We start from the raw sequence: 23,604 nt of genomic DNA, 5'->3' as shown, positions 1-23,604 counted from the left end.
ACTCGCTTTATTGCAATATTCACTTTATTGCAGTGGTCTGGAACCAATCCCGCAATATCTCTGAGGTATGCCTGTATAGGGTTTTAGTTGATGAAGCAATAATCATATAGCTGCTTAAAGAATTAACAGAAGGAAAAAAACAGTTAACCAAGCATTGGTGGTGCCCAGGTCCTAGGAGGTAATAATAACTAATTTGACTGGCCAGATCACATCTGATAACAGGTACCAAATTTTAGGTAACAAACTGACATATGGAGAGCAAGCAGGAAAACCTGGCATATAAGAAACAGTGGAAGAACCATGGAACCATGGGTAAGATTAAAATTAGGGAAAAATGTAACTTACTTCAGTATTTAAAGAGCTGTTGTGTGGAAGAGGAGAAATAGATATGCTTTTGGGTGCTCCTGAAGGCAGTACAGACCTAACGGATATTTCTGGGAAGCAGGTTTCTGCTCATTCATAAGGAAGAGCTTCCTAATAACTGGAATTGTCTGGTGATAATGAAATCAATACCCTTTCAATTATCTAGCTTTTTGCCACCAGAAGTATTGTACAGAGGCTGAATGACCACCTACTAGGAATATTGTAAAAACTATTCCTATAAGGTGGGCTAGGATCCTTGCTTACATAAGGGCATAAGTCCTCAGAATTGAGTTATAATAACACTGAGAAGAGATTAAAACAATTGACATTTATAGACCTGTTTTAACAAATGCAATGTTGTTATTTAAGGATATATTTCTTGGGCCGGCCCCATGGCTTAGTGGTTAGGTGCGTGCGCTCCGCTACTGGTGGCCAGGGTTCGGATCCCGGGCGCGCACCGACGCAGTGCTTCTCCAGCCATGCTGAGGCCGTGTCCCACATACAGCAACTAGAAGGATGTGCAACTATGACACACAACTATTCTACTGGGGCTTTGGGGAAACAAAGGAGGAGGATTGGCAATAGATGTTAGCTCAGAGCTGGTCTTCCTCAGCAAAAAAAAAAAAAAGGGGGGGGGAGAATTAGCATGGATGTTAGCTCAGGGCTGATCTTCCTCACACACACACACACACACGCACAAAAGGATATATTTCTTTATTCAGTAATAAAAAATGAAGGTAAGATTAGTTGTCCTTTGGATTTGCTTTTTAAAAATTTGTTAGAGTTAGAATTCTGTAATATTTCCTTTTAGAAAAAATCAATGAAAGTTGTTTTAAATATTTTTTTGTCTTATTAAAATGTTTGTTTAAAGACATTTTGAAATTTACAGTCAAGTATGGGGAAAAAATACCCATAGTCCTTCCAGCCAAAGATAACCGCTATTTACATTTTCTTTTTCCATTCACTATCTTTAATTTCTTAAAGCACTTTAATTTTTTTCTTGTGAAATATTTTGAACATACAGAAAAGAGAATAATATTTAAAACATTCATGTACCTACTTGACATTTTGCTACTTTTGCTTTAGATCGTATTTTTAAAAATAAGATATTACTTTAAGTTCCCTTGTGCACTTTCTCCAGACGTCCCTCTTCTACTCTCCCTCCTCAGAAGTAACTACTTTTCTGAAGTTGATAGATATATCTCCTTCCTATTTTATTTTTTTCATTTAAACATATTTTTATAAATTGCATTTTTATTTTTATATAATCAGCACAGGTACATTGTAAAAAACCTTGAGAAAACTAAAAACTAAAATAAAAACTTAACATTCTTACTCCCAGATGTTAACCAGTTTTAGCATCTTAGTGTACATCCTTCTGGATCTTTTCTGTGTGTGTGTATATTATATATATTACATGTGAAGAAATTTCCTTCTATTACTAACTTACTAGGATTTTTGTTTTAAATCATGGATAGTGTTGAATTTTATCAAATGTTCAGATGCCCTTTTTTTTTTTTTGGTTCTATTGAAATGGTCAGGTATTTTTTTCCTCATTGAATTAACATGGAAAGTTACATTTGTATATTTTTATTGTTAAATTACTCTTATTCTTTGCTCTCTTAGGATAAATGCTACTTAGTTGTGATGTAATTTTTGTACATTGCTGAATTCCTTTTGCTAATATTTGGGATTTTTGCAACAATATTCATATATAAGAATGGCCTATGATTTATTTTTTCAAGCTGTCCTTATCCAGTTTTGGCATCAAGATTATAAAAATTCTTATAAAGAATCATTTGGAGAGTTTTTCCTTTTTCCCGTTTACAGATTGTAAAAGATAGGAAATATCTGTTTCTTAAAATTTGGTGGATATCACTTCTGAAACCTTCTGGATCTAGTGCTTATTTGTGAGTTTGTTTTTGTCTTTATTTTTTCCTACTGCTCATTTAATAGTTATAGATTGATTCAAATCTTATATTTTTTTTCAGTTACTTTTAGTAATTTATATTTTTCTGGAAAATTGTTCATTTTATCTCAGATTTTGTATTTGTTGGCATTAGGTTTTTTCGTAGTATTTATGATTTTTAAAATATTTGTCATTTCTGTAGTTTTATGCTCCACTTTTATTCCTAATATGCTAATATGTACCTCTTCTTCTTCTTGATAAAGCTTGCCAAAAAATTTAGCATGTTTAGAAGCTGTGTTATTTTTAGTTTCAGAATTGAACTTAGAACATGTTCAGAGTTGTTTTACCTTTCTGGTGAAATTTTTTTTTTTATCATTAAATAATAACTCCTTATCTCGCCCTAATAATGCTTTATGTCTTAAAGCCTGTTTGGTCTGCACTAGTTTTCTTCTGGTTAATATTTTTGCCTCATATATTTTAATTTTTATCTTTCTTGTTTTCATGTTTTATCTCTGTGCTTGTACAATATTTGACTAAATTTTTTAAAAAAGAATCCAACATAAGAATATCTCTTTCAACAGTGAAAGTTATTTATTTACATTTGTTGTGATTATTGAGATATTTGGGTCTACGTTGGTTGTCTATAAAAACAAAATTATCGTCTTTTCTCTCTGCTTCTTTTTTCTCCTTCCTGCCTTTTACCCCTTACCCTGCATATCTACTGATTTCAAAGTGACACATTCTATTTCTATTCTTTTAGAGTTTATCCTTAAATTTTTAAGATGTATGTACTTGAATTAAGGAAGTCTGAAGCAATTAATATCGCTGGTTTTTCAAAATCTGTCAGGACAGTAGAACACTTTCTTCCATCTCTTCTCATGTCATCTTTCATATTATCTGTTTTAAGTTACCTTATTTTGAAACCTATGGATTTTTTAACAGTGCTTATGAGGTTTACCAAGTTTTTTGTTCATTGTTTCTTGCATGTCACCATTGCTCATTATTGCTTCTTTCCTTCAGGGTTCATTTTCTTTCTTTCTGAAATATATCCTTTGGTCATTCTTTCAGTGAGGGCTTCTGAGTGGTAAAATTTTCTAGTCTTTGTCTGAAAATAATTTATCTTCACTCTTGAATGATAATTTTACTGGGTCTTGGATTCTAGGTTGACAGTTATTATCTTTTAGAACTTGAAAGTATTTTTCTTTTAATCTCTGGTGGCTTTTAACATTTTCTCTTTGAGTTTAATGGTTTCCTGTTTTGCCCCAAAATATCTAAAGGTACAATTTTTTAATTAACTTTTTTTTTTTTTGTGAGGAAGATCAGCCCTGTGCTAACATCTGCCAATCCTCCTCCTCTTTTTTTTTTTGCTGAGGAAGACTGGCCCTGGGCTAACATCTGTGCCCATTTTCCTCCACTTTATATGGGATGCCACCACAGCATGGCTTGCCAAGCGGTGTGTCGGTGCGCGTCCGGGATCCGAACCAGTGAACCCTTGGCCGCTGGAGCGGAGCACGCGCACTTAACGGCTTGCGCCACTGGGCAGCCCCTAATTAATTAACTTTGTATATGGGAATAATGTTAAGGTTACAGAGAATTGTAAGTTGTAATACTAACAACACCCCCATACTCTTTACACAGGTTCACCTTTTGTTAACATTTTACTTCATTCGTCTTATGCACACGCGCTCTCTCTCTGTCATATGCACATACATGTATGTGTGCACAGATGCACACACATAATTTTTTTTTTAACTATTTGAGGGTAAGTTTCATACATCATGCCCTTTATCCCTAAATACATTGGTTTTATTTCCTAAGAATAGGGATATACCCTTGAATAACCATAGTACAATTATGGTATAAATTGACATGTATACAAGTAATTTTCTCTAATCCACTGTCCACAATACAATTTTTTCATTTGACTTAATAATATCTTTTATAGCATGTTCCCCCCTCTAGTACAAGATCTTATCTAGAGTCAAGTGTTGTGCTGTCCAGGTGTCTTTAGCCTTCGTTAATCTGGAAACTTCCTCTATAATTTTGTTGTCTTTTTATGACATTCACATTTTTGAAGAATATGGTACCCCATCCCTTTTTATGTAATAGAGTATTCTTAATTTGCATTTCTCTGTTTCATTGTTATTAGACTGAATTTTTTGCATGCTAGGCCAGAATACTGAATAGGTGATGTTATTCCTTCTTAAGATATCACATCTGGAGGCACATGATGTTCACCTGTTCTTCACTGGTGATGTTAATTTTGGTCACCTGGCCAAAATGTTGCTCAATTTGTTCACCATATGTACAGTTACTGTTTTTCCCCTTCCAGTGAAACTGATAAGCAGTGTGTGGAGAGCCACTTTAAGAATATATAAATATCTTATTCCTCATTAAAAGTAACATCTATTGATGATTCTTTCCTGATGCAGTCTTTGTCTTGATGGTTTCTCCAACTCTATCTCTTTTTTCCTATCTTCAGTTCTGGAAAATTCTTGTTTTTCAATGTTGCTTTTCCCCCATTTTGTCATTGTCTTTTAAATTCCTATTGCACTATATAAAAGCCATTCATAAAGAATATGGATGGCCAATAAACACGAAAATTAACTTCAGTAGTAATCAAAGAATTACAAATTAAAATAATATCTTTTTTTTTGCCAATCCAATGGATTAAAAAATTACAATATCCAGTTATTGCAAGACTGTAGTAAAAGAAAGACTACTAGACTTTTGAAGAGAATGTAAATTGTTACAATCTTTCTAGAGGACATTTTGGTAATGTTTCTCAAAAGCCTTAAAATTGTACAAATGTCTGTTAACCCAGAAACTTCATTTCTTAACATTTACCCTGAGGAAATAATAAAAGATATGCTTAAAGTTATATATACTGGGGTGTTCACCATAGGAAAAATTGGAAGGATCCTAATGTTGAACAGCAGAATATGGTTAAGTGAATTATGATAATCTATAAAATAGAATACTATTATATTAAAAAAATTTGTGGTTTAGCGTATATATTGACATAAAGGGGCATTTATGATATTATTTAGTGAGAAATTATATAAAACTCTCAAATTATGTACATCAGAATTTGACGGTGATTATCACAGGGTGATGGGATTGTAACAGTTTTTTATTTTCTATTCTTTGTGATTTTATAATACTTTAAAATACACACTTATTCCATTTATATTAAAATTTTTTTATATATAAAAGGCATTTTTTTATCCAGAAGTTAGAAATGGTATCTTGACAAGTTATTTTAAAATATATTTTTTATTGAATAAATTTGATATGCAACTTTGTATAAATTTAAGGTATACAGCATGTTTCTTTGATACATCCAAATATTGTGATATGATTGCCATCGTAGAGATGTTGATCACATTACACAATTACAGTACAATATTGTTGTCTATATTCATTATATTGTGCATTAGATCTCTATGGCTTATTTACTACTCATTACAAGTTTGTACTTTTAAATACCATCAGTCTTATTCCCCTATCCTCCATTCCCTGGTAACCACCATTTTACTTTCTGCTTTTTACAGGTTTCACTTTTTTAGATTCCACATAAGTGATATCATACAGTACAGTATCAAACCCTTATCTGTGCTTTTGCTTTCTGTGGTTTCAGTTACCAGTGGTCAGTTGTGTCTAAAATATTAAATGGAAAATTCCAGAAATAAACAATTCATAAGTTTTAAATTGCATGCCCTTCTGAGTAGCATGATGAAATCTCACATAGTCCCACTCCCTCCCACCCAGGACATGAATCATCCCTTTGTCCAGCATGTCAACACTATATATGCTACTTGCCCTTTATTCACTTAGTAGCCATCTCAGTTATCAGATCGACAGTCGCAGTATCACAGGGCTTGTGTTCAAGTAATCCTTATTTTACTTAATAATAGCCCCAAAGTACAAGAGTAGTGATGTTGTCAATTTGGATATGCCAAAGAGAAGCCATAAAATGCTTTCTTTAAGTGAAAAGGTAAAAGTTCTCAACTTACTAAGGAAAGAAAAAAAGTCGTATTCTGAAGTTATTATTAGTTATTGTTGTTAATCTCTTATTGTGCCTAATTTATAAATTAAACTTTGTCATAAGTATGTATGTGTAGGAAAAGACATAAGACATACAGAGTTTGGTACTATCTGTGGTTTCAGGCATCCACTGAGGGTCTTGGAACATAGCCGCTGCTGGTAGGAGGGGAACTACTGTATTTGTTTTTCTTTGTCTGACTTATCTTACTTAGCATAATGTGCTCAAGGTCCATCCATGCTGTCACAAATGGCAGATGTCCTCCTTTCTCATGGCTGAATAATATTCCATTGTGTATGTGTACCACATCTTTTTTATCCATTCATCTATTGATGGGCATTTGGGTTGTTTCCATATCTTGGCTATTGTGAATAATGCTGCAATAACATGGGAGTGCAAATATCTCGTCAATCCTGTTTTCATTTCCTTTGAGTATATACCCAGAAGGGGAATTGCTGTATCATATGGTAGATCTATTTTTAATTTTTTGAGGAACCTCCATATTGTTTTCCATAGTAGTTGGATGAATTTACATTCCCATCAACAGTGTATAAGGGTTTCCTTTTCACCACATCCTCACCAGCACCTGTTGTCTTTTGTCTTCTTGATGATAGCCATTCTAACAGATGTGAGGTGATAATCTCATTGTGGTTTTGATTTACGGTTCCCTGATGATTAGTGGTGTTCTTTTCATGTGCCTGTTGGCCATTTTGATGTCCTCTTTGGAAAAATATCTATTTAGTTCTTCTGCCCATTTTTTAATCGGATGGTTTTTTATTAAGTTGTATGAGTTTTTTACGTAGTTTGGAGATTAACCCCTTATCCAATATATGGTTTGTAAAAATTCTCCCATTCTGTAGGTTGTCTTCATTTATTAATTGTTTCTTTTGCTGTGCAGAAGCTTTTGAGTCCTGTTTGTTGATTTTTTTTTTTACTTCTGTTGTTTGTGCTTTTGGCATCATGTCCAAAAAGTCATTGCCAAGACCAATATTTGATGAGCTTCTTCCCTACATTTTCTTCTAGGAGTTTTATGGTATTAGTTCTTAAATATTTAAGTTTTTGATCCATTTCAAGTTAATTTTGTGAGTGGTTTGAGATAGGGGTCCAATTTCATTGTTCTGCATGTGTTTCTTAGTTTTCCCAGCACCATTTGTTGAAGAGACTCTTCTTTCCCCATGGGTGTTCTTGGCTCTTTTATTAAATATTAGTTGACTGTATATGCCAGGGTTTAATTCTGGGCTCTCTATTCTGTTCCATTGGTTTGGAACAGAACATGTGTTCTGTGTATTTTTGTGCCAGTACCATACTGTTTTTATTACTATGGCTTTGTAGTATAGTGTGAAATCAGGAAGTGCGATACCTCCAGCTTTGTTCTTTTTCCTCAGGATTGCTTTGGCTATCCCGGGTGTTTTGTGGTTCTACACACATTTTAGGATTGTTTCTTCTACTTCTGTGAAGAATGCCTTTGGTATTTTAATGGGGATTATGTTAACTCTGTAGATGGCTTTGTGTAGTATGGCCATTTTAACAGTATTAATTCTTCCAATTCCTGAATACAGGATGCCTTCCTATTTGTTTGTGTCTTCTTTGATTTCTTTCAGCAAATTTGTGTAGTTTGTATAGATCTTTCACTTCCTTGGTTAAATTTATTCCTAAGTATTTTATTGTTTTTGATGCTATTATGAATGAGATAGTTTTCTCTCTTTCTTTTTCAGATGCTTCATCATTACTGTAAAAGAATGCAACTGATTTCTATATGTTGATTTTGTATCATGCCACTTTACTGAAATCATTTATTAATTCTTTCAGTTTTTTGATTGACTGTTTGGGATTTTCTATATATAAGATCATGTCATCAACAAGTAGCAACAATTTTACTTCTTCCTTTCCATTTTGGATGCCTTTCATTTCTTTGTCTTGCCTAATTGCTCTAGCTAGGATCTCCAGTATTATATTGAATAGGAATGGTGAGAGTGGGCATCCTTGCCTTGTTCTGATCTTAGAGGAAACGCTTTCATTTTTTCTCCATTGACTATAATGTTAGCTGTGGGTTTGTTATGTATGGCCTTTATTATGTTGAGATATGTTCCTTCTATACCCAATCTGTTAAGGCTTTTTATCATAAAAGGATGATGTGTTTTGTCAAATGCTTTTCTGTATCTGTTGAGATGATCATGTGATTTTTATCTTTCATTTTATTGATTTGCACGTGTTGAACTATCCTTGCATCCCAGGGATAAATCCCACTTGGTCATGGTGTATACTCCTTTTTAATGTGTTCTTGAATTCCGTTTGCTAATATTTTGTTGAGAATTTTTGCATCTATATTCATCAGACATATTGGTTTAGAGTTTTCTTTTCTTGTGGTATCCTTATCTGGTTTTGGTCTCAAGGTAATGCTGGCTTTGTAGAATGAGTTTGGAAGTATTCCCTCCTCCTTGATATTTTGGAAGAGTTTGAGGAGGATTGGTATTAATTCTTCTCCAGTAAAGCCATCTGGTCCTGGAGTTTTCTGTGTTGGGAGTTTTTTGATTACTGATTCAATCTCTTTACTTGTTATTGGTCTGTTCAGATTTTCTGTTTCTTTCTGATTCAGTCTTGGTAGGTTGTGTGTTTCTAGAAATGTATCCATTTCTTCTAGGTTATGTAATTTGTCGGCAGATAATTTTTCATAGTAGTGTCCTGTGATTCTATGTATTTCTGTAATATCAGTTGTAGTGTCTCCTCTTTCATTCCTAAGTTTATTTATTTGAGTCTTCTCTCCTTTTTTCTTAGTCTAGATTAAGGTTTGTCAGTTTTGTTTATCTTTTCGAAGAGCCAGCTCTTAGTTTCATTGATTCTTTCTGTTGTTTTTCTGGTCTTTATTTCATTTATTTCCACTCGGATCTTTATTATTTCCTTCCTTCTGCTAACTTTGTGCTTAATTTGTTCTTCTTTTCCTAGTTCTTTCTTTCTTGTTCTTCTTGTTCTTTATCCTTGAGATATAAAGTTAGATCGTTTGAGATCTTTCTAATTTTTTTTTAATAATTATTTATTTATTTAGTGTGTGTGTGTGTGTGTGTGTGTGAGGAAGATCAGCCCTAGCTAACATCCATGCCAATCCGCCTCTTTTTTTGCTGAGGAATACTGGTCCTGAGCTAACATCCATGCCCGTCTTCTTCCACTTTATGTGGGACGCTGCCACAGCATGGCCTGACAAGTGGTGTGTTGGTGCCCACTCGGGATCCGAACCTGAGCAGCCAGCAGCGGAGTACGCACACTCGACAGCTATGCCATGGGGCCAGCCCCTCTAATGTTTTAATATATGTGTTTATTGCTGTAAACTTTCCTATCAGAACTACTTTTGCTGTATCCTACAAGATTTGATATGTTGTATTTCCATTTTCATTTGTTTTGAGATAATTTATTATTTCCCTTTTGATTTCTTCTTTGACCCAATGGTTGTTTAGAAGTGTGTTGTTTAGTTTCCACTTATTTGTAGATCTTTTCACTTTCCTCTTGTTGTTGTTTTCTAGTTTCATACCATTGTAGTCAGAAAAGATAGTTGGCATGATTTCATTCTTCTTAAATTTGCTAAGATTTGTTTTGTGGTCAATCATATGATCTATCCTAAAGAGTGTTCCATGTGTACTTGAGAAGAATATGTATTCTGATGCTGTTGGATGGAATGTTGTTTATATGTCTTTTAAGTCCATTTGTTTTAAAGTGTGGTTCAATTCCAATGTTTCCTTGTTGATTTTCTATCTAGACAGTCTATCCATTGCTGATAGTGGGGTATTCAAGTCCCCTATTATTATTGTATTATCTATTTTTCCCTTAAGATCTGTCAGTATTTACTTAGTATTCTTTGGTGTTTGGGTGTTGGGAGTGTATATATTTACGATTGTTATGTCTTTTTGATGTATTGACCTCTTTATCATTATATTATGACCTTCTTTGTCTCATTACCCTTTTTGCTTGAAGTCTGTTTTGTCTGATATAAGAATAGCTACTCCTGCCTTCTTTTGGTTTCCATTTGCTTGGAATATCATCTTCCATCCTTTTACTTTGAGCCTATGTGTGTCTTTAGAGCTGAGATGAATTTCCTGTAGGGAGCATATAGTTGGGTCTTGTTTTTTTTTTTAATCTGTCCAACTACTCTGTGCCTTTTGATTGGTGAGTTCAATTCATTTAGATTTAGGGTGATTATTGATATGTAAGGATTTACTACTGCCATTTTATCTTTTGCCTTCTGGTTATTTTGTCTCTCCATTGTTTCTTTTCCCTTCTGTTTCTGTCTGCCTTTGTCAGTTGGTGGTTTTCCATGGTGATTGGCTCAGTCTCCACCTTTTTTTTGTGTTGTATGTCTCTGCTGTAGATTTTTGCTTTGTGGTTACCATGATGTTTACATAAAGCATCTCATAGATAAAGTAGTCCTTTTTCTGCTGATAGCAGTTTATCTTCATCCACGTATAAAAGTGCCATCCTTTTACTCTATCCTCATTTATATTTTTTGATGTCACAAATTATCTCTTTTTATGCTGTGATTTTTGTTACCAAGTTGTAGTAACTATACTACTTATTTTTATTTTTATTGCTCTTTATTGTTATTTTTAATGCTCTTTTCCTTTAACGTTTATGCTATAACTATTTAATATATTATTCTACAAAAGAGTTACAGATTTCTAGTTCTGTCTGTTACCTTATTAGAGTTTTGTGTCCTTTTGTCTTGTTGTTTCAGCTTGAAGAGCTCCTTTCAACATTTCTTGTAAGGCACATCTAGTGGTGGTGAACCCCCGTAGCTTTTCTTTTTCTGGGAAAGCCTTTATTTTTCCTTCATATCTGTAGGATAACTTTCTTGACTGGCAATTTTTATCTTTCAATACTTTGAATATGTTGTTCCACTCTCTCCTGGCCTATAGAGTTTCTGCTGAGAAATCTGCTGATAACCTAATGGGGGTTCCTTTGTATGTTACAGTTGCTTTTGTAAAATTTTTTATCATTGACTTTTGATAGTTTTAATATAATGTGTCTTTAAGAATATCTTTTTGCTTGAGATAGTAAGGTGTTCTATTAGCTTTATGGACTTGTATATCCAGTTCCTTCTCCAGGTTTGGGCAATTCTCAGCTATTATTTCTCTAAATAAGTTCTCTGCTGTCTTCTGCCTTGCTTCTCCTTATGGTATACCCATTTTATATTGGCTCTTCTGATGGAATCATATAGTTCTTGTAGAGTTTCCTTACTTTTTAAAAATTTTAGTTCTCTCTCCTTTTCTGCCTGAATCATTTCTAAATTCCTATTCTCAAGCTTGCTTATTCTCTCTTCCATCTCATCTGCTCTATTTCCATTGCTTTCTAATGCATTTTTCATCTCATTTGTTGAGTTCTTTAGCTCTAGAATTTTTGTTTGGTTCTTTTTTAGAATTTCAATCTCTGGTAAAGTTCTTCTGTTCATTACTTTTATTTTTGAGATCATTGTATTGCCTTTCTGAGTTTTCTTGTAGCTCATTGAATTTCTTCATAACAGCTATTTTGAGTTCTTTATCAGTTACATTGCAATATTCCACGTCTTTCGGTTTGGTTGCTGGAAAATTGTCATTTTATTTTTGTGATACGGTATTACTATAATTTTTTATAGTGTTTGATGAAAAGTGTCTCTGCTGCTGTATTTTAAGTAGTGAACACCTTCCTTATTTAGATAAGGCTTTGTTTACTTTGATTCTAACAGTTCAATAGATTGGTAATAAGGAGCCTTCCTTTTGTTTTCCAGAAGGTGACGCTATACCCCAAGTTTCTGGTTTCTCTCATGAGAGCTGACTTGACGCTAAAGTTAGGAGTGCGTACATAAAAAAAAAGCTGGTGGAGAAAAAAAAAGAGGTGGCAGCAGAATTCGGGGAGGTGTGTGCTTAGCACTTGGGGCTTTGGATGTGCCCTTGGCCTGGTAGGGAATCCTTGAGTTGGGGAGTCCCAGAGGTCTGTGGGTGGATCTCTTGCCAGAATCCCTGGGGGCAGACAGCAGGAAACACATTCCTTCACTTCTCTTTGTCGGTCTTCCCTTTCCTTTCCCTCCTCTTAGTCACTGTGGTCTCTCCTTAGAGCAATGGGTTTTTCCAGCTGCAGCATGCATGCCACACAGACCCCCCCACTCACTACCTTCCCCCTCCACCTCCTCTGCCAGAAAGGTCATGTTGGCCCATGGCCACTGCCTCTGTCACCACCACTCCCCTGGCTTTGCAGCCTCCTCTGAGGTCCAGTCCACCTGCTTTTGGGTGCACCGATGGATGGGTCTCTCAGATGTCCTAGTGTGCTGTGCAGAGGTGGTTTTGTTTGGTTATAGATGTCTGATTAGTTGTAAATCAAAGGGAAGAGAAAAAAGTAATGACTTAACACTGCCGTGATGCTGATGTCACCTAAAAGAAAATATTTTAACCTAAATTGTTTCATAAACTTCATGAAACATGTTTGAAGACCATGAAAATAGCTATTGTTTTTATCTAGAAATGTTTTACAAGGTAACCTCTGCACCTTGAGTAGTGCTGTTTAATTTTACACAGCTGTATTGGTATCTATTTGCCCAACGATTCCCAAAAGCCGTTGTTTCTCATAACATCCTTTGGTTGTCTTTTGCTCTCAACTTAAATGACTGTCCATATTTATTTCAGGCAAATGCTTAAGAATTCATTTACAAATCATTGTGAAAAACAAAGAAAGGAATAATAGGCTTAGTACCTTACTAAATTGTTTGTAAATCTATTTCCCGGTTTATTTTATGTTCATGAACACTAAGCCCACCCTGATTTATGTGTCTTGTACAGTACCACTAAAAACGTCGTTTTGATGCTAAATGCAATGTTTTACTGTTGAATTTTTTTTCACGTACCGTTTTTTATGTGTTTATACACATCATAGGAACTGTCAAAAAACCTTGAGCTGAGTACTAACAGTTTCCAACGACAGTTGCTTGCTGAAAGGAAAAGGGCATATGAGGCTCATGATGAAAATAAAGTTCTTCAAAAGGAGCTACAAAGGCTATATCACAAATTAAAGGTAAGCACTTTTAAAATAAATTAATTAGGGGCCGGCCCGGTGGCGTAGCGGTTAAGTTCATGCGCTCCACTTTGGCAGCCTGGGGTTCATAGGTTCTGATCCCGGGTGCAGACCGATGCACTGCTTGTCAAGCTGTGCTGTGGCAGTATCCCATATAAAGTAGAGGAAGATGGGCACAGATGTTAGCCCAGGGCCAGTCTTCCTCAGCAAAAAGAGGAGGATTGGCGACAGATGTCAGCTCAGGGCTAATCTTCCTCATGCACACAAAAAAATTAATTAATTAAAAAATTGCATTATTTCTCACTATAACTAGATGAAAACTCAGTATTTTAAAACATTGTTACCATTCATATTTGTCAGTTGGTACAATATAATTTACAAAATTCTATTTATTTATTTTTTTTTGTGAGGAAGATCAGCCCTGAGCTAACATCCATGCTAATCCTCCTCTTTTTGCTGAGGAAGGCTGGCTCTGAGCTAACATCTATTGCCAATCCTCCTCCTTTTTTCTCCCCCGAAGCCCCAGTAGATAGTTGTATGTCCTAGTTGACCATCCTTCTAGTTGCTGTATGTGGGATGCGGCCTCAGCATGGCCGGAGAAGCGGTGCGTCGGTGTGCGCCCGGGATCCGAACCCGGGCCGCCAGTAGCGGAGCGCAAGCACCCAACCGCTAAGCCACGGGGCCGGCCCCACAAAATTCTAATATTATCTTTGGCACTTAGAAAACTGTCGTTAATATAATCACTATAATAATACATGCTAAAAATGAAACATTTACTGCACTAATAGGAGTGATATAACTGAAATAAGTTATAAAGTCCTGGAAGAAAATTACGGGAACTAGAGTTTTTCTGTGTTTCATGGTTGAATAATTCAGTCTTCTTCCTCGGGTAACCCCATGATTGATTATTTTTGAAATTGTTTCAAGTAATGTCCTTCATTTTTATAGTGTTTAGAGGAAACATTCAAATTATTTAATTTTGTTAAAGCAGGTGTTAATTCTACCTAGAGGTCATTGATGGTTGAAATTTTGAGCAAAACTGAGTTTTTATGCATTATCTTGCATAGAATTTTCATTTTGTTAATCAAATTCTTAGAGAAAGCCATAGTCCCCAAATGGTCGAGAACACTTGTGTTTAAAAAAATGGCCTGATTTTTAATTCATCAATAATTCAGAACCCACATTTGAGAGATGCTAACTAAATTCTTTGTCTCTTTGGCTAAGCCTGGAAGACAGTTTAGGACAGTACTAGCTCTATCAGGTAGGATGGGTAGAAAATGAATTTTGCCGTATTTGCTCTCATTTTCTTGACTGCCAGTGCAAGTCTTTCTTGACTTCTAGGGAGAATCATTGCTCTACCCTAACCTAAATGTCCTAGAGACGTTCGTTTCTGTAGTTTGGAAGTTACAGAGGGAAGCTGAACTAGCTGTATTCCATTTGGTAAGGAAAGTACCAGCTGACAAGGTGAGGATTTTTGTTTTGTTTTAAACTGAGACTCTACAACCTTAATTGTGTTGGGTTTGTTTTCAGGAAAAGGAGAGAGAACTGGATATAAAAAACATATATTCTAATCGTCTGCCAAAGTCTTCTCCAAAGAAAGAAAAAGAAATTACATCAAGAAAAAATGGTATAGTAGATATTATTGGTGAAAGACATATTGTAGGCTATTGCTTATTAATAAAATAAATTAATTCTGAAGTAGGATGAAGGCAAAGGGGAAAGAACTTCATTGAAAAACATTTCGATTTCCTTATAGTTAATTTTCAGAAATTCTTTCAGCTTTCTCAGTTTTTTCCCCTTGAGGTCATTAAAATTATGCTTTACATAATTTTGAAAAATTTTTCTTGTTATTGTTTTTAAACTTTTATGAACATATAAGCATACCCCAAACTAGAGATTATAGCATGATGAACCTTTATTTATGCATCACCTAGCTTTAACAGTTATATATGTTACTAATTTTATTTCATCTATTTTTTTCTAGAATATTTTAAATCACATCCAGCTGTCATTTCAGTTCACTCATAAACATTTTGGTATTGTTATGCACATCTTTACTTTTTTTTAAACAAAAGTATACCTTCTCTCTTCAGTGAATTACAAAATGTTAAAAACATGAACTTTGTAAAAGCTTAATAGGATTTACCTGTCAGTATTGTCCTCAGATTACATAAATGCCAATAAATCGTAGAAACAAAAATAGTAATAGTGACTAGTCATGGAGCTGAATAAAACATGAATTATCTCATTTAGATGGTGAACGTATAGCAGTTGAATTACATGTGTCTTAGCATTGTTCCATATGATTAGAAAAATTCTTTTATAATTTTCATGATAGCTGCATGCCAGAGTGATTTTATAGACCAGTGTACAAAAGGAGTACAAACCAGTGAAGACTTCGAGCTGGAAGAATTTCCTATAACATCACAAACAGTTGTGTGTTATGAAAACAAATGGGAAGAACCTGAACGTGTTACTTTGGTGAGTTTAGCAGTATGATTAGGTACTAAACTATAGGTTTGAAGTTATTCCTAAAAACACAATATCAAACATTTTAAAATTGCATCAATGAAGCTAGTGCTACATCTGTGTAAATGTGCAACTAGCCTTTTAAAGAGAAAGAGACAACATCTGTGCATTTTATTAAATTCCTTTGGATTGACTCTCAGTTCACATTGCATCTTTCAGATGCTTCAGAAAGGTTGATTGTACCTTCTGGGTTGGAGGTAGAAGAGAAGAAAAATTTACTTTCTAAGTTTCTTACCTTTTGTGTACCCAAATAGTCTCTAAAACTCCTCCTTGCTTTTGTGTTTAATACTAATGTTGTAGTAGTTTTCAAATGATTTGTTAAAATTTGACTACATTTAATTTTTTTGTCCTCCTATACAAGAGAATTTTACAGGTTAGCTGAATGCTGAGCAAAGTAATTGCGATGGAATCTGACTTTATACTATTGAAATTAGAGTGTAATTCATGGGGTCTGTGTTGGACCTTCATTTAAAAGGACTGGAAGATCCTTTTCTCTAAGAGGGTTTTATCTTTAGTATTTACAGTTTAAACTCCAAGAAAACCAATATATCAGGAATCCTATATATTTCATATGATATATTTGTGTGCCATGTAAGTTTTTCAGTGACCCTGAGGTCTCTTCTTGTGGTATAAAACAGAAAGGATGGACTGATTTGGTTCCTGTGTGTACCCTAGTTTTTTATTTGTTTATTTCGTTTTTGTTTTACAATTCAGACAAGTTAGCTGTATCTGCTAAGTATGTTTCTTGCTATATTTGCACTATGATTGAGCCTAGATCATGTTAATTTGTGTTTCTGAAAAGGGTAAAGTGTGGAATAGCAAAGTAATTCTTTAAAAGGATTAAAAAACCTTGGTCTTTATAAGATTCAACAGAAGGGGCAGCAACCTGATAGAGTGAAAAGAGTATAGCCTTGGAGTTAGCACTGCTTTTTAATTCAATTCTGGTTCTAACGTCTTAGTTGTCTTACTTCTTGGAGCCTCAATTTCCTAATCTATAAAACGGGTGGGTTACCCTTCTAGGTTCTGCTTATAGCTAATCATGAAGTTTGTAAAGCTCTTAAGACTGATCCTGCCACTTTAAAGGGCCTCAGCAAATGGGAGCTGTAGAAGCTAAGTTGCTGTTGTAAAGAGACCCAGAATACAGTGGGCTCAAGCAAGATTCAAGTTTCTGTTTCTTGTAATAGACTGAAGGTCAGTGGGTAGTCCAGGCAGACAGCCTTGTTCCATGATAGTCACGCTCTCTCCTTGCTCTTCCTTCTTAAAGAGTATGTGGTTGGAATTGGCTCAACCCCCTGTGAGACGGAATGAGGAAGTGGAGGGAAAACAGCTTTGGTTTTTATAAGCTGCTTTTATAAGCAAGCAGCTTTTGAGTTTGTTTATGCATACACACTTCCACTCACATACTATTGTGTCCTGTCTAGCTGCAAGGGAGGCTAGCAAATGTAGTCTCCAGTTGAGCAGCCATATGCCCTGCTAAAACTCAAGGGATTCTATACCTAAAAGGAAGAAGGAGAAAATGTGTTGTAGGGGACAATTCTCTACGATACAAGTCTACTAATAATAGGTATTTTACTTTTATTAAGAAAAATTACACATACACTCATGTGAAAGGGACCATAAGAAACAAGGAATTTTAAGTTTACATTTTTATTTGACTTAAATATTATAAAATTTATTAATTGGACGCTTTGGGCATAGTATAAACTTGAAAGATTCAATGCACTTGTCACTGCCTGTGTCATAACTCAGTACCATCGCACTTGGCCTCCATAGTTGGTTAATAGCCTTTTCTGGTTAACTGAATTAATCAGATTTTGTTGTGAAATGTACAAAGCAAGGATACTTCTGAAACTTGTCTCTTCAGAATTTTATGTAAGGTATTGGCTTTACTTCCATTATACTGGTTCTGATATGTCTTATAAATGCTTTTTAAAAATTTTAACTAAGAAATAATTTTGTGTGCTTTTGAAGCATCTTTCAAAGGATGGTAACTTGTGACTTACTGCTTTATTAATTGAAATTTGCTTTTATTTCTAACTTAGTTGGTATCATGCTTAGTGCGAGATAAATCTATGATACTTAAATAGCTTTTTCCCCTTTTCCTACATGTGAACTTGCATTTTTTTAAAAAATGTGTAATAGGACCTGGAATCTCAAGAGAGAAATGAGCATGAAGAAGCAGGGATTCTAAACTCAATTGTGGAAACAGAAGAAAAGTTTGTTAAAGATCAAAGACTCCATGTTGTAAAACAGGAGGTTGAGAAGCTGGACGATGGTAAGAAAGAATTTGTTTCAGCAAGTGATGCGTCAGCAACCCTCGGGAAAGAAGGGGTTAACTTCTGATCCCTTCAGCTGGACAGTGACTTGGTTGTACAGAACAAGAAAAGGTTGATTCAGTGGTAGAGGATGGTCTGTCAGGAGTCACAAACATTTGAGTGAAGTTACTATGGGAAGAAAAATAATGAGGACTGTAAGTCAGTTGCTCTTTGGGGTCGGGGAATAAGGACAAGTTACTTCAGAAAATTCAGATGAAGCAGAATTCAGATAAGGGGGAAAAATATTTGTGTATTAACTAAAGCTTGTTGAAGAGATAACTGAACGACAGCCCTCTTTATGGGCTTCATCTTGAGACTCTCTAATCTGTAGACTAGCCCAAGCTTTAAAATCAGTGAATTGTGAGGTCCTGAATATATTCCTTTAATTTTTCTTGGTTTTAATGTGTAAAGTAAATCTTTAACATGTTCAACCATTAGTGTGGAAGTTTAGTGAACCAACTCACATAGTTTCAGATACTGGAAATGAAGTTCAGGAATAAATTTCCATCTGGATAAAATGTCTTAAAGGTATAGGTGAGAAGGATCCCAGATTCTAGTCCTTTGACTGTATTTTATTAGTTATATGGTAGCTGCTTACAGAGAAATCCTTTTTTTCCCCTTAACGTTAGTAGAACATAAAATCATGACCTAATTGTTGCTTAAATTAGTGTATGTGTATTTGTGTGTTTGTGTGTCTGTGTATTTAAAACAATATAACAGTTGAAATAGAAGCTATATTTACATCACTATTGGCTAATGCACAAAGGAAGATGCTGTCACATGTTAAACTGTAGAACAGAAAATTAGGTATTACGGTCAGTTCTGTCTAGGTCCCAGGAAAAGAAATAAAGTAACAGAAGACTGTCACCTCTCTTTGTCCTTTTTGACTGATTTTTTTCCTGGAGTCTACATGGAATGATTTCTGACATTAGTGAGAACGTGTGCCATTTACTAAAGTTATCAATTGTAGTATTCTTACATATTTTAATATTTTTTATTTTTTCATTTTGGAAATAATTTCAAAATTATAGCAAAGTGGGGACAATAACCAAAGAACCATTTAAGAGTAAGTTGTATACTTCATGCCCATACTCTAAAATACTTCCATATGTATTTCTCCAAAATAAGGACATTCTCTTATATCATTCCAGTACAGTTTTCAATTTCAGGAATTTAACTTTGATACAACACATTAATCTGCCGTTCATGTTACAGTTTTGTCATTTGACACAGTATTGTCCTTTATATCCCTCCAGGATATGATCATGAATTGCATTTAGTTCTCATATGGCTTCAGTCTCCTTTAATCTGGAACAGCTTCTCCGCGTTTTAAAAATATTTTGTGAGATTAACATTTTTGATGAATACAGACTCATTTTTTTTTAATAGAATGTTCTCATTTGGGGTTTATCTGAAGTTTTCTCTTAATTAGATTCAGGTTAATGCATCTTCTGTTAGAATACTACATAAGTGATGTTGTGTCCTTCTTGGGGTGACATCCAGAGGTTCAATTTACTTCTAAGTTTAAAATAAAAGTCTTTGCTCCATCCATCCCAGCACCCTCCATTCAGTGTACGACACTATATTAGGTTATAAAACATAGGCAGAGAACCTTCTTCCCCACTGCTAAATTGAAGAACAAAATTTTTTTTATAAATGTGAATCTTGAATGCAATACACATTAAGTATATTCTTTTGGAATCCCAGAATAGAGATGAAATTTATGATATCCATCCTCAATGTACTGATAATACCCAAATTAGATAAAGACTGTTGTTTTGTAAAAGATGAGAGTTGTTTTCCTATTTAAAAATATTGACTGCTGTAAAATCCCATTTTTAAAATCTGATTTCATACAGAGTGGGAAAGAGAAGAACTTGCTAAAAAGCAGAAAGAAAAGAAATCTTTGCTGGAGAGAGAAGAAAAGCCAGCATTGGAAACTGGAAGATACCAAATGGAAATGTACCAGATTCAAAATACTGATAAATTAGAAGAAGAGGAAGAAGAAAGACTGAAGAGAGAAATGCTACTTGCCAAATTGAATGAAATCAATAGAGAACTCCAAGATTCTCGGAACCTAAAATGTCCTCCTCTGCCGTTGCTACCTGATTCGGAGTCAAAACTGCACTCCCTGAAGAGAAGCGCCAAAACATACAAGTTCTCTGAATCCTCAGAGAGATTATTTAATGGGCATCATTTGCAAGACTTCAGTCTTTTAACTAAAGGAGATGGTCAGAGTCCAGGAAATACTAGAAGCCCAGCCTCTCCAGATGAGCTTACGTTTGGCAGCTATGTACCTTCATTTGCAAAAACATCAGAGAAGTCAAATCCATTTAGCCAAAAAAGTGGCCTTTTGGATTTTCAAAGAAACAATATAGATAAACTTAGTAAAGATAGTGTAGATTTAATTACAAGAAAAGAGAAAAAAGCTAATCTGATGGAACAACTATTTGGTGCCAGTGGCAGCAGCACCATTTCCTCTAAAAGCGGTGACCCAGATTCCCTGGCTGCCAGCAAAGGAGAGTTTGACCCTCTCAGTTTTCTCCCTGGGGATAAAAGCAGCAGGGCTAGAGAACGTGATGAAGATGATGACTTTTTCCTCAGTGAAGGAAGAAGTTTTAATCCAAACAGGCACCGATTAAAACATGCAGACAATAAGCCAGCAGTAAAAGCCGTTGATTCTGTAGAAGATGAAGTTGAAGAAGTAGCCCTGAGATGACTGACTGCACATTTTCTCCAATTGTAAATATCAAAATATTTTAATACGGTATTGATTATAAACATTTAGACCTTTTAATATTAAAAAGTCCTTATTAAGGAATGATTTTTAATAGATAAATACAGTGCAAATAAAAAGAAGTGGATCATATCACACCACATGGCTAGTTTGCCAAGAATGAAGGCAGCTCTTTTGAAGGAAACCAGAGATAGAGATGTGCCTTACTTGGTTCTGAGTTTTTCTTTACAAATAGGTTTTAGCTCTCAAATCAGCTGTATGGGAAGTTTTACTCCATTAGTGTTCATATTCATTTCCAGTTTTTATCTCTATTTATTAGTTTATTTATTTTTGGTCATAGTCTCACTGAGCTAAGTACAGTCTTCCCGCTGAATGTAGAATGGAGAGTAAGAGTGAGAGGCTCTGTGTTGGGAAATGTGGCTCCCAGGTGGTGGAGAACCGGTGCTACTTAGGAGCCCTGTCCTCTGTGGATAGGGGCGGGGCCCCTTTCTTACATGGCAAGGCTGAGCTCCTCTTAAGTGGAAGCAGTGACAATGTTGAGATTTCCCATTCCTCTGGAAGTAACCACAGTTAAATGCTACTCATTTCCTATTTACAAGTCTCATTAAATCACTTACCTACAACTGTGCTAACATATTAGGTTGAATTCAGAAAACGTTTGTCTGTTTGCCTGGGCAGTTCCCCTGTCCTGGCTCCCAGAGGCTTGGGTACAGTGTAATCAGTGATTCCTCTCCTTGTTCTCCTACACTCTTTGTAACTCAGTGACTGGGTGTGAGATTTCATACCAAATACGCAGCATAGAAGAAATTTCATCCCAATTTAGAAAGATTTTCAACTCAATTATGTTTCCAGAGTAATGTAACTTGGAAATTTTAATATATCCTTTTAAGGTTTGAACTTACTGTCAAACCAAAGAGACAACAATAGTGTAATACTATTGGACTTGTCACTAATTTTAGAGCAACCTTGGATAGAGTGTTTTGGAGATGGGGCTTTGCCTTGCTGAGTAAAGTGGATGGTTTTCCGTTGAAATGCATTGGTCTTGTGCTGTTTGTAGCTCACTTCAGCTGCAAAGGAGTTAATGACCTTGGATAATGCTGTGTGTGGTTGGTCTTGAAGAAGCTGTAATACACCACCAACCAAGGAGAAAACACTGTTAAAATGAAGAGTGGTGGAAATAGTGTGTCAGAGGAAGAATAAAAAAATGTAGATTGGGACTTGTTTTAAAATGAGTTGTTTTTTTCAAGAATTTACTGCATATTTGCTCATAGTATGATTTCTGATGCCAAGCATAGATACTGATGAGGGGACTAGAGTTACTCTCTTGAGTTCTTATAAATGCTTAATATTGAATATAATTTCATAACTATTTGATAAGACTTACCTGGTTAGGTCTGTAATTAAAAGATGTACCACCTATCATCTTCTAAATTGTGTTCTTGTCATTTATTGGGAACTGAATCTCCCAAAAGAGCTAAACTATATTAAAAAAATTTTTTTAATAAAGAGATTTTTATGTTTGATATCAATAAGCATTTAGTATGTTGCAAATCATTCTAATATATGTAAACTACAATGTTATTGTAATGCAGTTCTTGATAAAATATTATGTAATGTTAATTTTGTTCATAGCTGCTAATTTTTATGCCAAAAGTATTATAATTTTTAGGTCGTTTTGTTTTAAAGGTTTTTTAAAAAGCTTTCTAGTAAGTTTTATATTCAGGTCATTTTAATTAGTCCCTTGCTTTTTTTCTACCTGATGTTTTCTAGTCTCTTTAACCAGAGGCAAGAAGACAGAATTATTAAAATTAAACCTAAAATTAAGTTATAGACTTAGAAGCATTATGGTGTTAAGCATTAAAATTGGAGATTAAAATGTACAGAACAGGTTTTTCTTTATGAACAAACCTTAGTGAATCATTTTTTTTCTAAATATCAAGTTAAATTTGTTATTTGTCCTCAGAACTCTTACTAATAAAAATTAAAAACACACTATGACTCTTTGTTTGAATGATACCTTAGGTCACTTAGGAAATATATAGTGAAAACAGGACCTGCAGGGTTAATTTTTATTTCATTATTTGCCTTTTTTTTTCTGTCCAGTATTTTTAGTTGAAGTAGATGAATTTGCCCTAAATCAGGTTAGACAGTATACTAGTCTTATCAGATAATTAGAGTTTTAATTAATCCTTTCACCCTTAATAGCTATCATCATAATGGCATATATTGCTTATAATATAAAAAAGGTGGGGGTAAGAAGGATGAAATTGAATCATAAAATAAACTTATTTCATGGCTGACTCACTTGTTTTTCTGATCCTCCTCTTCATCTCATATTCAGGCATACTAAACTTCTGTTACCCCTGGGTGGGTGTTAGTTGGGTAGAGCATGCAGATCTGCCTGATGAAAAGGGGCAGGGACATTTGTATTACAGTGACACTATGGGATTTTTAGGATTAAAGAAGATACCATAAATTGTCAAGAAAGGATCTGCCTTTAAAGCTTTTTCCTTTCTACACAATGAATGCCCTTTTCACGTTGAAGTCCCTTTTTATATCCTTTGAAAGTGCTCTCCTTTTAGTAAAGATCATGTATTCATTAACTATTTGAGTGCTTCGTGGGTGCCCTGTTAGGTGCCAGGAGTGAGACACACGCTGGCCTGCGCTCACAGAGCGGATG

At 34.8% G+C, this 23,604-nt stretch overlaps 1 protein-coding gene across 3 annotated transcripts in view; it reads left to right on the top strand.

Annotated features, from left to right (window-relative positions):
- The window catches only part of LCA5 (lebercilin LCA5), a 63,826-nt gene extending 40,602 nt beyond the window's left edge, over positions 1–23,224 (top strand). For all 3 annotated transcript variants that reach the window (XM_004422055.3, XM_087443801.1, XM_087443802.1), the window contains 5 exons: positions 13,206–13,343; positions 14,874–14,970; positions 15,682–15,824; positions 18,015–18,147; positions 20,047–23,224. In XM_004422055.3, coding sequence (XP_004422112.2) covers positions 13,206–13,343; positions 14,874–14,970; positions 15,682–15,824; positions 18,015–18,147; positions 20,047–20,906 — 1,371 coding nt within the window. In that variant the 3' untranslated portion in view covers positions 20,907–23,224. The remainder of the gene's footprint in view (positions 1–13,205; positions 13,344–14,873; positions 14,971–15,681; positions 15,825–18,014; positions 18,148–20,046) is intronic.
- Positions 23,225–23,604: the final 380 nt, after the last annotated feature.

The sequence above is a fragment of the Ceratotherium simum genome, chromosome 19, assembly GCF_057802395.1.
Source record: "Ceratotherium simum simum isolate JZ-2026a chromosome 19, ASM5780239v1, whole genome shotgun sequence".
Taxonomy (NCBI): Eukaryota; Metazoa; Chordata; class Mammalia; order Perissodactyla; family Rhinocerotidae; genus Ceratotherium; species Ceratotherium simum.
This window is presented reverse-complemented; position numbering and strand designations above follow the sequence as displayed.